Source organism: Giraffa tippelskirchi, chromosome 9 (assembly GCF_054371585.1).
Source record: "Giraffa tippelskirchi isolate mGirTip1 chromosome 9, T2T-mGirTip1v1.2.pri, whole genome shotgun sequence".
NCBI lineage: Eukaryota > Metazoa > Chordata > Mammalia > Artiodactyla > Giraffidae > Giraffa > Giraffa tippelskirchi.
In genome coordinates, this window is record NC_137283.1 from 118,167,314 (window position 1) to 118,184,082 (window position 16,769).

Consider the following 16,769-nt stretch of genomic DNA (forward strand, 5'->3'; position numbering starts at 1 on the left):
TAGTCCACTCCTAACAAGGATATTAGATATTTTCACCTCCTTCCTCTCCATTAAAACTTAAAGAACCAATATCTCACATTATAATGATTTTATTCTCTGCATTCCCTATAAAATCCCACTAACATAATGAAAAACAAAAACAAATTTTAAAAATGAATCTAATATAACTTAAATGCAGAAGGCATCAATGATCAGGAAACATTAATTTTTTTCTGGAAGTTGTAAGGAGAATGACTACAGGAAGGTTGGTTGATGTTGATTATCCTGTTATTCAACATTAGAAAGGAAAAGAACTTAGCCTATGAAGTGAGTGGTTAGCGCTCTCCAAAAGGACTCAGGAAATACCCAAGTTGTACATGGCATTGTGTAAAGCAGACAGCTCCTAGATAGAGTCTGTCTCCCAGAAGAACTGCTGCTGCTGCTGTTGCTTCAGGCATGTCCGACTCTGTAACCCCATAGATGGCAGCCCACCAGGCTCCCCCATCCCTGGGATTCTCTAGGCAAGAACACTGGAGTGGGTTGCCATTTCCTTTTTTTTTATTTCATCTGGTGGGCAGCCTGTACTAAGTAAAGTTTGTGTTTTATTATACTATGGTGTTCTTCAACAAAGACAGTGAGTAAAAGAAGGGAGAGAGGTTTCAACATCTCAGCTAACTTGAAACCATTACAACAAATACAAAACAAAAATAAAGACTAAGTGGAACTACAAACTCCCATAACACACTAACCATCATTATTGCCCTCTTTCCTTCTTTTCTACTGGCAACTGTACTTTGAACTTTGTTGAAAAGCCCTAAATTTCTACCAGGAGGCATTGGAGAAGAGAGATTGAAATACTGTCTAAATATTTATCTTTTTAATCAAGAAAATCAACACAGATTATTCCATATATGGTGGTAGCTTATCATGTGGAACTGATAAAAAAAAGTTTGATATTCTATGAATGAGCATGTGTATCCTCTCTTGAATATGTGTTGTTTTTCTTTTATCTTAATAATGTCTTATATAGAAGCTGACAACCCAATAGAAAGAAATTCTGACCGTTAGGTAAGACCGAAAATCTTGCTTCACTCTCAAAAAAAAAATGGCTCCCCATTCAGGCTATGTATTAGTGTAGTTCTAGCAAAGGTACAAAATTCTAGGATAACTTTAGTATTATCATCCTACTTATTTTATGTGACTGTGTTATAGCAATTTACATCTTTGAAGTTTGGTTATTTGGTTTTTACACAGCATAAACTTCAGACATCTATTTCTGGTAATAGTGGATTAAATAACTCCTAACACTCCTGCTAAAGACTCTAGAAAAGTTGGGTAAACATCAGAAGAAGTAGATAAATATTATTTGAATGTATTAAAAAACTAACAAAGGATTGAAGGCCAAGATTGGGGAAGAAGCTGAGACTTAGACAGGTAAGCTTGGTGATTAGGATCACTTTTTTCCTAAGGACATCTGCTGTTTCTGAAAATTTGGCTCAGAGTTCAAGGAGTGAGCAGCTTTTGTCTTAGGCGTAAGAGTGAACTATCAATACAAGTAGCTCTCTCAGGGACTGATGTGCTTGTTTAGCCACTCAGTTCAACTCTTGGAGACCCTTTGGATTGTAGCCTGCCACTCTCCTCTGTCTTATGGGATTTTCCAGGCAAGAACACTGGAGTGGGTTGCCATTTCTTCCTCCAGGGGATCTTCCCAATCCAGGGATAGAACTTGTGTCTCCCGTGTCTCCTGCATTGCAGGTAGATTCTTTACCTGCTGAGTCATTGGGGAAGCCCCTCAGGGATTGATGCCCAATTTTAAAGCATCTTGATCCCTGAATTTCAGTTAAGGGAATCTCAGATGGCCAGTTTCTCTGTCTGACAGAAGCAAAGATAAATTGTCCCTGTAGAAAGTCTCATCCCGAGCTTCAGGTAACTTTTATAAATTTTCACGTGAGATCATTTTAGTTTTGCCTTATGGGCGTCCTTTGGTATTTCTTGTAATATGAATCTGCTAATGATGAAGACCTGTTTGATTAAAAATAACTTCATTTCACTTTTATTTTGGAAGGACTTTTTTCCCTTCTAATGGAACTCTAGGCTGTTAGTAATTTTGTTTCAATGTCTTGAAGCTATCATCCCTTGTCTTCTGGTTTCCACTGTCTACACTGTAGTATCACCTATGTTCAAATTTCAAGGCACCTTGAACTTCAAAAGCCATCTCAATATTCTCAGTAAGCCAATAATAAATGCACTAGGTAGACTTCTGTAATAGGTGTCTCCATTCAATGTCTCCACTTCCCTAATATCCACTTACTCATCTGTCTACTGTAGTGTGACTTCTATTCCCAACCTTTGTCTGGAATTATTCTCATTAAGAATAATAGTATCTATCTTACATGTTAATGGACTTTCCTGGTGGCTCCGCTGGTAAAGAATCTGCCTGAAATGTGGGAGACTTGGGTTCAATCCCCGCATTGGGAAGATCCCCTGGAGAAGGGAACGGCTACCCACTCTAGTATTCTGGCCTGGAGAATTTCAAGAGGAGTTGCAAAGAGTAGGACACAACTGAGAAACTTTAACTTTCACTTTACATGTCAAAAAGCATTCAGTAATATTATTGTTCCTCAGAAGCACTGACTGCAGTCAATAACATTTTCTTTTATTCTAGATTCTCCTATAAACATAGTGTGTTTGTTGTCTTTATCTCTGGGCATTCTTTCTTCCTCAATTTTTCAAACTCCTCTTTCCTTTGCAGTTCATTTTTTGGCCATATTGACAAGTCTTTTGCTTCCTCAATGACACACAATCTTCTGGCTCTTTGCATTAGTGTCTCTCTACCTAAAAAAGTCATTCTTCCTATCCTGTCAATTTTTTTGTCAATTTAGTATCTTTATCTTAGTTCTCAACTTAAATTTCTTCTGGAAAAATGTTTTTTCTATATTCTCAACACTAGGTTAGGAGTTGCCACTTTTTGCTAACAACCATTGGCTACAGTAGTAATATTTTCATTGATTAATTTTTAAATTGTATTATTTATTGTTAGACTATCAACTCTAAGGCTATAGGACCACCTTCTTGTTCACTATTGAGTCTCCAAGGTCCAACACATTGTTAGCCTTTAGAAAAGTGAAGAAAGTGAGTGTTAGTTGCTCAGTCATGTCTGATTCTTTGTGAACCCACAGACTGTAACTCATCACTCTCCTCTGTTCATGGACCTCTCTAGGCAAGAATACTTTCAAATTAATGCACTCTATCTGGCCTTTAGATATTATTATTCCCAGTCTCTTTCCACCATTTCCTGGACAATTTTATCTGTACACACACACAGACACTTTCAACTGCTGCTGCTGCTGCTGCTGCTAAGTCGCTTCAGTCGTGTCCAACTCTGTGCGACCCCACAGACGGCAGCCCACCAGGCTCCCCCGTCCCTGGGATTCTCCAGGCAAGAACACTGGAGTGGGTTGCCATAGCCTTCTCCAATGCATGAAAGTGAAAAGTGAAAGTGAAGTCGCTCAGTCATGTCCGACTCATAGCAACCCCATGGACTGCAGCCTACCAGGCTCCTCCGTCCATGGGAGTTTCCAGGCAAGAGTACTGGAGTGGGTTGCCACTGCCTTCTCCGCTTTCAACTGCAATATGTTGTAGTTACATATTTATTAAATATTGTGATACAGATGAAGATAACATGTAGTTATTTAGAAAAATGGATATAATGAGTTAAACTGTGAAAAACATAGTTACTTATTTGTAACATAAATGTTCATGTTATACTTTCAATGTTTGTTATAGTTTCAGCATTTGTTACATAAACAACTCTGTAATTATAAGATAATACCCACATTGTAACTCATTATCTTCCATATTTCTATGTGCTTACCTGTTATCTTCAAAACCATTAGTCTCAGATTCCTCATTATTAAAATATGAGTAATGATATCACTACCCAATATTATGTCCCTTTCTTTCCTTTCAATTTAAATATTCCACAGAGAATCTTCGTTACTCTGTCAAACACAAGATTCATTAACTTGATCACATCACCAAACTTCCACGCTGTTTTTTTTTTTTTTTTTCTGTAAACGGCATCATTGTTATGGACTAAAATGTGTTTCTCCCAAATTCTTATGTTGAAGCCCTGTCATTGTGACTGTATTTGGAAACAGAACCTTTAAAATGGTATTAAGGTTAAATGAGGTCGTAAGGGTGAGGGCCTAATCCATAGGCCTTTACAAGAACAAGTATCTTTATCAGAAGAAGAAGAGACACGAGGGATGCACATGTCCACAGAAAAGGTCGTGTGAGGACACAGTGAGAAGCCAGCTGTCTACAAGCCAAGGAGAGAGGCCTCAGGAGAAACTGACCTTGCTGGTACCTTGATCTGTACTTCCAGGCTTCAGAACGCTGAGGCAATATATTACTGTTGTCTAAATCACCCAGTTTGTGGTATTGTGTTATGGTACTTTTAGTAGACTAATGCAGTCACTCACCATGTCCACAAAGTCAAACAATCTCATATCACCCTGGACAGGACTTTCTCCCTTAACCTTGGTATATAGATTTATCTAAGATTCTTATCAATGTATTCCTTTTAAATATGGCTTTATTTTGCATTTTTTTGTTTATCCCCACTTTATCTACATAGTCCAAATTTCTTCATCTCCCTGAGCTATAAGCCCTCTCCTAATTGTTCTCTTTCACCTTCAGTGTTGGCCCCCTTTATTCGGCACTCTACCTCCTACCTAAATCATCTTTCTACAGAGAAAAGATGATTGTGATTGAGTTACTTCCCTCTCTTGAGCCTCTAATCTTCATGAGCTACAGGACAAGGGACAAATGCCTTATTTTGACATATGTGGTCCCTTGAAATTGGAACCAAACTGAACTATGTAACCTTTCTCCATTACTGTTTTTCCAGCCAAATGAAAAAAGTCACAGGCTAGCTAACCTTCACATAATGAACTCTACTGTTTCCTTATTCTTCTCTTGGCTCAATGAAGCTTTTCCAACATATTTGGACAGAAAGGCTGTTCCCTTTACTACATGGTCAACACTGTTCATTCTTTTATACATACCTGTGTTATACATTCATAAACTGTAATGAATACATTTATATGGCCAACTCACTAAACTGTGAATCTTTGAGAATAAAAACAGTATGTAATTCATGTTCATATTTTGTGTATTTAATATTGGGACTGACCATGGTATTTGACAATCAGTATTGCATAAATAAATACATAAAATAATAAATTAATGATGTTAAAGCATAACTCAGTTTTTGAACTTGAAAGTCTTTGAAGAATTCTACTGGTATACAGTGAAGTTTGGACTTCCCATTTAAGTATTCATGATACTCTCCACTGGACAAAACCAATACTTTTCTATCTTCATGACTATGTTTGTAGTGATCCCACATTAAGTCCCAGTTCAAACATTATCTCCCATAAGCTAGAAATAGCTACTTTTAAGTTTGTCTTTGTAATAGAATCTATTGCTATCTAATAATATAGTTAGTTATTAGTGTGTGCTAACATCTCTTTTAAACTTTAAGATTATTCATGTAAAATTCCATAACTGATTCACCCGTGAAGCATATCTATTCCTGTTCATAAACCAGACTTACAGTAAAAACACTGTGATATCCACTTTATGAGTATTTGTTGAGTACATCAGTCTCTTTCAAACAATTTGATCATAAGTCTTCTCATTTAAAAAATGTGTGCATATACTCAGATTATATATTTAATTATTTGAAAATGAAAGCACGTATTGATATACTAATATATTACATGGATTTAGTAGAACTAGAAAAATGTAAAAAGAAACTAAAGATAAAACGTATATATAAGTGGAAGTCATTGAATTTTCTCCTGTATCCCACTGCTTTATGTTTATGTATGCTTTGTGGGGTAAGCCCTTCTTTGGAGATCACTAACAGATCATTCTCATTATAACACAGGAATTATTAATAACCTTCACTAGTACTGCTTTAATCATCCAGTGCTGAGAAATGGACATTCTGCATAGCTTATTTCCCATGTAATGAAAGTTTAACCCATTACAGGAAAGGAATCTGGCCAACTGCCTCATTGAATCCCTACTACATGTCAAACATTATGGCAGATCCTTTGTGTCCATAATCTCATTTAATTATAAGACCAATCCTGCAAAGTATCTGTAAGTCTGTCTTACAAATAAGAAAACAGATTTGCATAAGATTAAAACATTTATGACAGTAATAAACAAGGCACAGGATTTGAATCCACATTTGTCTAACCTTATACCTTAAAATATCCAGTATAAATTTTTTCTAACACACCTAGTCACAGTAACCTTTTTTCAAATTTTAATTTTCTATCTAAAATTTTATGTTAAAATAATCAAACATGTCCTTTTCTTTTTACACTCATAGATTTGACCTCTCTTGACACTGTCTTTACCCTGGCCTGGCCTGTGTTGTGACAGTCTACACAGGCATGGAGGACGAGGAAGGAGAGGAGCCCTGGTTCACAGACATTGATTTCAACAATATAAGAGTATCCTAATGCCCTCTGCATTGATGATATTTCATGTTGTTAACTCCCTTTCACATCATCTGTCCCATTGTCTTACAGGTAAAACAATGCATGTGGCATATGTAATGCTTCTTTTTGCAAAATAAATTTATAAATCAAAAATTAAAGCAGATAACCTTACCTTCTTGAAAATTATATTGCTATAATTTTCTCATCAATGTTGAATTTTGAGCAAAAGTTATAATGGGTTATGTCAAGGCTATGGTTTTTCCAGTGGTCATGTATGGATGTGAGAGTTGGACTATAAAGAAAGCTGAGCACAGAACAATTGATGCTTTTGAGCTGTGGTGTTGGAGAAGACTCTTGAGAGTCCCTTGGACTGCAAGGAGAGCCAACCAGTCCATCCTAAAGGAAATCAGTCCTGAATAGTCATTGGAAGGACTGATGCTGACGCTGAAACTCCAATACTTTGGCCACCTGATGTGAAGAGCTGACTCATTTGAAAAGACCCTGATGCTGGGAAAGATTGAGGGCAGGAGGAGAAGGGGACAACAGAGGATGAAATGGTTGGATGGTATCACCGACTCAATGGACATGGGCTTTGGTGGACTCCGGGAGTTGGTGATGGAGAGGGAGGCCTGACATGCTGCGGTTCATGGGGTCCCAAAGAGTCAGACACGACTGAGCAACTGAACTCAACTGAAACTAGTAACAATAGTCATCTTTTTAACTTTCACTTCCTCTTCTAGATTACTTACTTCAGATATCTTGATGGAACATTTGAACATGTTTGCAAAAATTTAGCACAATGTTTTAAAGAACTTTATCATTAAAACATAGAACTTCAGAAAATGTAATATTAAGTCAAAATTTTCTTCAAATTATTCTTAAAGACCTACTTTTTAGCAAACAATTTTAGGCAAAAGGAGCATTAAACTTATATGCAAACTTTAAGAACTACAATGATATTTAAAAGTATAATAGGAATTTCTCAAGAAATATGTTCTGAAAAAATATGCTAGGTTAAAAAATAGTAAATATTACCTCACATTAGCAGAATTGTACAAGCGTTAGCAAAAGAATATCATGACTACCCTTAAATGGGTTTATGAAAATAAAACAATTTTTCACTGAGGATAACAGTAGTAGTTGAAAGAAAAAAATAGCATTATATATTTGGATGTGTTTATTCCTGACATTTTATTTAAATGGTGAAATTAGCCCACATAAATAATACTGTATTCAGATTTAAGACATTCAATTCTCAACTAATTGCCATGATAAATTAAGGCAAATAAATGGCAAATCGGGTGAGTTTCAACATCATTGAACAATTGTTTAAAAAAATTCTACGAAATTTCAAAAATTATTCTATAGCTTTATAATTTCCTATTATCTATACTCTTATTTCTCCATTGTTCATGCTCTCTATCAGATTCTAATTAGAAATTCCAGAGAGTTTATTTACTTACTTTTTGCTTCAAATGTTTTGTTTCTTAACTTGTAGTTGGAAGACGCTATTGGCATATTGTCTCCTTACATCTATTCTTCCCTCTCTTAAGAAGAGGACCCTCAAGTTTGAGACAAGCACATGTATACAACCTCCTGGGTGTGTCCACAGGGATTGAGGGTGCCATACACCTTGTTTTTTCCCACTGCTTTGTGGAGTGCAGAAGTGGCAGTGAGCCAAGTGTAGGAGGGACACAAGCGGGGTGGCAAACAGAAGAAGCTTTGGGTCTTGGCACTGTGAGACTTCATTCTGGCTCTGGACGAACTCTTTTTCTTATATGAAATAAGCCTCATCCAGTTCAAACACCTATTAGGGGTTTCCTAGTACAGAAATCTTTTTTTTTTTTTTTTTTTGGTCCCTAAAATTACTGGCAGAGATAGAAGCTGCCTTTTCAACTGAGAACCAGTTTTACTGAAACACAAGCTCACAGCAGTTAAGAGTTAGATAGATTTTTCTTAGTTTAGAATACAAAAGAACGCAGTGGGGTGGGGGGAATGAGAAGCTACATTCATAGATGCATTCCAAAATTTGCTAATTAAACACATGCTTATTTGAGATTAAAAATGTCAAGTTTACTGCCATAAATTGAAATGTAGAGAAAAATAAATCATAGTCCCTATCCTTAAGCATATTATTGTCTAGCTGAGAGGACACACGAATTGTCAAGCATCAACTATTCACTTATTCACTTTTTCATTCATTCAAATGGTAGTATGGGCACATTGCATTATGGGAGTACAGAGTAAAAGTTGCTAATTCACTCTGGTAGGTGAAAAGACTCTTCTTTTAGAAATAGCACCCAGAGTGAATTTTGGAATGTGAGAAAGAATTACTCAGGAGGAATTGTTGAGGAGGCACAAGTAAAGAGCATTTGGGAGAGGAATCATAGCTGTTTGCATTTTATCTGGATAGTTATCAGCTTATAGTTGATGACTCAAGTAAGATAAGAACTGAAAAGTCTTTATTACATTGGGAAGTTAAGTGGAGTGCCTGAAGGTGGGGTAAGATCACAAGGGCAAGTGGGAGGGCATCACAAAACCAGATTGCTATAGATTGTTGGCTGAGGAATAGATGGGCACAAAAATAAAGAATAGACTCCTATTTTAGGATGCTTGGTTGTGAAGAAAGCACATCTACACCATTCAATCTTTCAGAGAAATAAGTTTGGTGTTCTCATCAGTGGATGGATTTTGTAACACAACTTAGCTCTGCTGTTATGAATAACATCAGGACTGCAGCTGGCAACTGCAATCCTTTCCTTTCAATTTTGTATTATGACTCACCTTGACATTATGAAGCATCTTCTCCATACTAGAAGACCTGCCTCTAGAATGGCGCTTATTGTTGTTGTTCACTCAGTCATGTCCAACTTTTTGTGACCTCACAGACTGTAGCCTAGCAGGCTCCTCTGTCCATGGGATTTTCCAAACAAGAATATTGGAGTGGGTTGTCATTGCTACCCAAATGTAATAATAATCTAGAAGGCTATTGACATTAGTATAACCTGCTTGACTTTTCATTGCTGAGTTTTGCTACTGTAGTGTATACATAGCACACTACAGCAACTGGATGTTAAAAGAGATAACTAAATCTGCAAACAATCATAACAGAGAATGGATAAACAACAAGGTCTTACTGTGTGGCACAGGGAACTATATTTCAGTATCCTGTGATAAACCAAAATGTAAAAGAATATGTAAAAGAATGTATATATGTGTATATACATATATATATGAATCACTTTGCTGTACAGCAGAAAATAACACAACATTGAAAATCAACTATACTTCAATGGGAAAAAAGAGTGATATAGCTAAATCTGAACAGCTATTTACTCTTTAACTCTTTTTTTTCCTTTACTTTCTACAGCTGTCAATAAACTATGGTCTCCAAGTGAAATCCAACTTACAGCCTGTTCTATGACTAAAACTGAGAAAGATTTTTACAATTTTAAAGGACTAGAATGACAATATCAAAAATATGCCACAGAGATTTATATGGTCCACAAACCTGGAAATATTTACTACCTGGTCATTTGCAGTGAAAATCTATCAACTTCTTCCCTTGAAAATGGTACAGTTATCCTACTAGCACTGCTCAGTCCTTTTCTTGCTGAATTTCATCTGATTTCAAGACGACTCAATTGTTTAACAGTCTTTAAGATTAGTCCCCATTTCTAATCAGTCACTTTATTGACTGATACTCAGTTCTTCTGTTTTTTTCCTGTATCACTTACCTTCTGTCTACTTTCTGTCCTGTGTCTCCTGAAATCCTTGACCTCAGCATAGAGGAGCTTGGTATTTAGTAACCTGATACAAAAAAAAAAAGAGTATTTTTTGCTGGTGACTATTTACAAAGTATCACAAATGTAGTCCTCAAATATTCATCTTATTATTACAGCTTATTAAGGTCAAAAAACCAACAAACAAAAGAAAGTTGAAAAAAATTTCCTCCTTATTCATGCCTTTCATCTTTATCTAGCTACTGTTCCTCCCTCCTTTTTCTTAATTTCAATCCTTGTATCTTTGACTTTCATTATCTTAATTAGCCCAAGTCCACTCACTTGTTAATGATTATCTCAACTCCAGGTAATTGAAGAAATTCTTAATTTTTTTTTACTCAAGTTTCTGCACATGCATGTTTGAAATGTCAAATGTAGTCACGTACATCTCTTAGAGCTTTCTAAATTATGATTCAGTTTTTAAAGGTAAATCAAAGCTACAGAAAAGTGACCTGGACATTTTCCAACATGGGTTTTCTACTCTTTTCGGATAGTAGGCTTGGTAACTGCCAATGATCAACATAAAGAAAATTAGCTACCATAACAGTTTCCCATTTTTTAACCTCATTATTTCCAGGAAAATGATAAAATACACTTAACCTTTTCCTCAGTATATAACATTAAACCATCTAAAATACAGTATAATTTACAGACCTATGAGGAGCTAAGTATGGAGACAGCAAGGTCTTCGATTTCTCTTTTGTGTTATCACCAAGTTGTTCTCACATTTCAAAAACTTCCTTTAAAGCTATTTAGCGTTATCTATTTCAACTATTTTTTTACTTATTAATGCTCAAAAATTATGTGTGTTTTTCTCAGACTTTTCCATTGCCACAGTTTTGTATAAATGAGAGGCCAATGTGGTCCTGAAAAGTCCAACACTATAAGTATTATGAAAAAAAGTTTGTTGTGCAATGTTCTAACATCTACCTACTCCATAAAGGCAAATATGAGTTCTCTCATTATTGAAGTAATATAAAATATATTCTGGTTATGCAAAAATAAGAACTTCAAGCCTGAATGGCAACAACATTTCTATGTAATGAGCCTGTTTACACATACCAAATTTAAAAGCCTTAGATTTTTTACTGGTATCTTTTATAGGCTAAATCAAACCCTAAGGATGTAATCAAATTAAAAGGATTAGTGCTCATTAATAAGCTGGCAGTAATATTTCATCAAAAGTTTGCTAAGTCTCTCTGCAAAACCAATAGAATAAAAGCAAGCAGTGCATAAAAGTGTCTGTCTATTGCATTAAAACATGACGAAAATAATATTTCTTAACATTGCCAAAGAACCATCTATTTCTGAAGATCATACCAGTTCCCATTGCATAGGCCAGTAAGGGTCATTAAACACCAATGGGTCTCTGAGTCCTTCTTCAGAGTCAATGACATTGTAGACTTCACCCGGGATCTCATTTTCTCCACACAAGGTCTGCAGGGCAAAAAAGGCAAATGAACTATGAAAAATATAATCACTGCTTTTACTGTAGCTTTTTTTGTCATAAAAATTCCATTTATTTAAATTCCATTAAAAAGCACATTTGGCTGCTGAGAGCATAAATATATACTTTTATTATACTTAGCATTTTTCATTTTCAAAAAAATTCTGACGTTTAGATAAAAATGCTAAAATATTTTCCAACCACCTGTTTTAACTAACCACTTTCTACATGTTTGTTGCATATAATAAATGTTGGAAAAGCAAGTGACTTAGAATGCAGTTCAAAAACTGTATATATTTCCCATTAGATGTTATCAGCTTACATTGATCATTATCCTTACTATGTCATGTGCCTGTCACTATGACTTTTCCCAAAATACAGCTCTTAGAGATTGATTTAAATTACTTGAGCTGCAGTAGAAAACATTTTTTTTTAACTCATTTATCTAATTGCTGTGATATATTTAATAAATCATTAACTAAACAAGTGACAGTGTTAGACATTCATCAAGGCTCTTTAACACCAAATTCTCCTTAAGACAAAACTATAACACAGTCATTCACATCCACCTGTGTAACTTGGAAGACTACCAAAACCAAAGTTGGGGAGAAATAGTAAATTAATAACACTGGCAATACTTCTGTCTTAGAAATAAATTTAAATTTAGTAAAATAAAGGCAAAATTAAACTATCAAATACTAGTCATTCTTATTTAGAAATATATACAAGATTAAACCAAGATTATAAATTTATTAAGAATAGAAATTATATATATACATATATACATATATATAATTTCATTATAGTCTCAGATCTATGCACCTGGGGGTCTGGGAATTATTTGAAAATTTATTTTCACAGTACTGAAATGGAATAACCAAGTAGCAGCATTTACATAAAAGGATATGTCTACGAATGCTCATTTGCAAAAATAATAAGCTAGAAACAACATAAGTGTCCATCGATGTGAAATTGTTCAAAAATCATGCTACATTCACATAATGAAATACTATTTAGCAGTGAAAACAAATGATCTATAGGTGTCAAATGGATTCATTTGGATAAATTTCAAAAATTGTAAGTAGTGAAAGGAAAACTATGTATGCTGTGTTATTATTTATATAAAGTTTTAAATCATCCCCAAACAAGTTTTTAAATTATATAGAGATATAATATATATTGTATACATAATATACATATACACACATACATTTAATATATGAAGCTAAACATACTTAGGAGAATCCTCTGAAGAAGGCAAGGAAGGGAGTAGTTTTAAGGGCGGGGCAAACAGAGGAATCAAACTCTAGTAATTTATTCCATTGAAAAACCTGGAGAAATTATGACAAAATGAAGAAGTCAACAAATATAGTGTGTGTCTATTAAACATTTTATTGGAGTGTATATTTTATGTGTATTTGGAGTCTGTTATAATGGAGCACAATACACATCTACAAACAAAATTAGTGAAACCTAGTTACCATACTAAAAAGCCAAAAAAAATGGCTCTGTACATTAGCTCTATGTTGTCTATTTCTTCACAGTAGGCTGGGACTGTGGTCCAAAGCCCACCAAAAGATTCCAAATTTTTACACATCCAGTTGTTTTAAATGTATCCCAGATAAGCAGATTTTAGCTTTGCAGAGCCTTCCTGCTTTGTATACCACAAAAAAACTGCACCCAAGATCTTCTAAGCATAGATCAGATAAACTCTGTGGCTATAAAAGAAAGACCCCAAACTGCTGCTGCCCTTCAGAGCTCTCTGACCCAAAGACTCTCCATCATGCTGTCAGCAACATCATCTAGACAGGCACCCCCTTCTTAGATCCTCCTCTTTGATTCTCCTTGCCCTCTTCCTCTTCTAGGTATGCCCAGCCAATGCCTCTGGAAGGTCTCCTGCTATGACGGACATTTCCCAAAGTGCAAACCTGTCAAAGCTCTACCCAAATAAAACTCACTGTGTACTACTGCCACCTCATGGTCATATCTATTTCTTTGCTCAGCCCCCAAATCCTTCGAACTCAATACAACTGGGGAAAGGACTGAAAAGTGTATCAGAGCAAGTTTAGATTCTGTTACCTACTTCGGCCCTTTCAGTAGTTAGAAGGGTTCAAATAACATCAATCTAGCTGAACATGCCCAGTCTTTGTCAAGAAGAGGCTCATGATTTTTCCAGGAATAGTTGTTAACTATGAGTTTTCAGAAAAATACTAGAACCTTTTGGATGGCTATTTAAAGGACTAATAGATTGGAGCATGGAGCATGGTGTTCACAGGGACATGTGGCACCCTCTCAACCTGCCCTGTTGCTTCCATTGTGAAGCCCTCCTCCCTCCGTCATTGTGATGACCACGAGGTCTGTCAAGCATCAAAAGGACAGCATTTGAAACTTACATAATAATAAATTTAAGTGCGAGAGGAGAAAAGGAAGTTTTGTCAAAGGTAAAAACTTAAAAGTTCTAAAGTGATGACAATAAACGTGGAATAAAAGCAAGCATAAAGAAGTAAAGTAACAAAAATTAACAAATGGAAGTTAATCACTAAAATAAAATACTTAGCATAGAAAAACATATTTATCATGATTTCATTGTCTCTTTTACTCATATGTTCATATAAGCATAAGCATTTATGGAAGAATACTTAAGCAAATGTAAAACTGGGACAAGTATCAAGAAAATCTCTTTATGACCCTCTATACTATTTGAATTTGTTTTTTACTAGCTGCATGGACAACAATTACATTAACAAAAATTTTAAGACAAACATTAAAATCTCCTAGATTTTCAATGGAATTTTGGAATCTATATTTTAATAAAATTTCTGTTTTTTAAAAAAAGCTATTTATATCCAACAGGAAGTCAGTGGGCTATCTGTATTCCAATGTTGAAAATTTTGACTTCTGCTCTATATCTTCAAAATTCTACTACATATAATTAGAATTCAGAATTATAGGAATCTTATATCTTGAGACAACAGATAATAAGAATAAAATACATTACTTTCTCCCAAGATCTGATATAAATTAACATTATAATACATTAAATCTGAAAATGCTCTTTTGTTTAGCTCAAAATAAAGTGAGTATTTTTGTCAGACAATTATATTTGATTAATATTTTTATAAGTATTTTATAAATACTTATATCTTTATTTTTATATTCATTTAGTTATTTTTAAGGATTAACACTGAGAGAAAATCTAAGTATTTGAAACCTAAATGGCTTAGCCTTTCAATATATTTTTTTCTATACTTATATTTTAGTGTTTGTTAAATTGCAGCATTTTCATATTTCTCTTCCTAACTGATTCATTAACACAGTGACCTGCACTGAATCTATCTGGGTGGGTGACCCTGTGATGCAATGAACAACAGGTACCTCCCCCATCCTGAATGTCCCTGAAGAGCACCTGCTGTCTTCAGAAATGATTTAATTGACCCAGGCTTGAGGCATCCCATTGCAATTATTATATTTCTTATAACTGAAGAAATCTGTATGAAAGCTACATATTCTCTGTTGGATTCAAATTCACATAACTGCATAACTGAGATTCAGAGCCCTAAATAGGATGTCATATAGGAAAATGCCAAACTAGTTCCAAGTGATGATTCCTTTTCAATTTTTGAAAATAATAATGTTAACCATTACATCATTATCTATTATCCTTCTGCTAGATGTTTTACAGAAAAGCTCTATTTTGGAACATAGTACCTTATTTCACAATTCTACTAGTTTTTGTTAATCAGGCGTATGTATACTCAAGCACACAGATACATAAACAGCTATTTAACAACTAAATGAAGATACAAAAAATTTAAAAATAACTTAGCACATATACTCTTTTTTATTTCTTAACAAGTTTCTTTTCCTTTTTTTTAGGGTAGTAAATGTGACAGATTAAAAAAAAAAAAAATTGGCCCAGAGACAGCCATGGGAATAATCTGCTATAGAGAATGAAGCCATAGCCATGATACAGTTAGAGGTTTGGGAGCCTCGCCAAGAACAAGCTGATAGGGGCTACAGACTAACCTCAATTCACGCAGTTACAGGCAGATCATAGCTGCATGGTTAGATGACAGTTCACTGATTCACCTGAACTCTATTTCCAGTTTCCCTTCTATGCCAATCTCACAGCACGCTTTAGAAAATATTTTATCTTTGAAGAGATACCAACTTACTAACTATCCACCTGGCAGTGTACATTGATCTGATATGCATCCAAGCTGAATCTCTTTCTAACAGGACATTGCTAAGACTTTAAAAAATTTTAAGCAATAATTCAAATATACTTCACTGAAAAAAATCACCTGAAATAATACATATTTTTATTCTTTCTCATTATCATATACTACAAAAACAAAGCTTGTGTGATCCCTTACAAATTAGAAAATCCACATACTAGTACAGGGGTCAATAAACTTTTCTGTAAAGAACCAGATACTAAATAACTTAGACATTATAGGCCTTTATACTCTAAGTAACAACCATTCAGCTTGACCATAGTAACCGGAAAGCAGCTATAGACAATACATAAACAATGGCCTGAATACCAGTAAAGTTTTAATTACAAAAACAGGTACACACAGGATTGACCTTTGCCCTTTGGAACACCGTTTGTTGACCTCAGTGCTGTTCTGTAGTACGATTTAACCAATGACACAGCTAATAACTATAAAAAGTTATATTCATAAATAAATGTAAAAGAAAAATTATCTATTTCCTACTGAAGTATTTGTGCAATTAGATATTAAATTATAGCATTAAATTCCAGAGAAAATTTTCTGAAAAATGACAAAAAATAAACAAATATACTTCTTTTTAATCCTTCTGTTTTTGGTCTTTCTATTTACCCTTCAAAGTTTTTTTGTTGTGTTTTCAATATAGTAACTGATCATACAGCTAGAAAGCAGGAAGACTAACATTTCAAAGGGCAGCACTGGTTACAATTCATTTCTCTGATAGGTGAAATGGCCATTGACTTATCAGAAGAAAATAAAAGTGGATAATTTCAGTGAACATCCTAGAAAATGAGCTTTCAATAAA

At 34.7% G+C, this 16,769-nt stretch overlaps 1 protein-coding gene across 1 annotated transcript in view; it reads right to left on the reverse strand.

Moving 5' to 3' along the window:
* LOC145521610 (uncharacterized) overlaps positions 1-16,769 on the reverse strand; it is a 361,851-nt gene that overhangs the window by 281,574 nt on the left and 63,508 nt on the right. Inside the window, exons 2-3 of the mRNA XM_081530353.1 lie at positions 11,603-11,719; positions 10,238-10,310 (exon numbers count right to left, since the gene is read on the reverse strand). Coding sequence (XP_081386479.1) covers positions 10,238-10,310; positions 11,603-11,719 — 190 coding nt within the window. The remainder of the gene's footprint in view (positions 1-10,237; positions 10,311-11,602; positions 11,720-16,769) is intronic.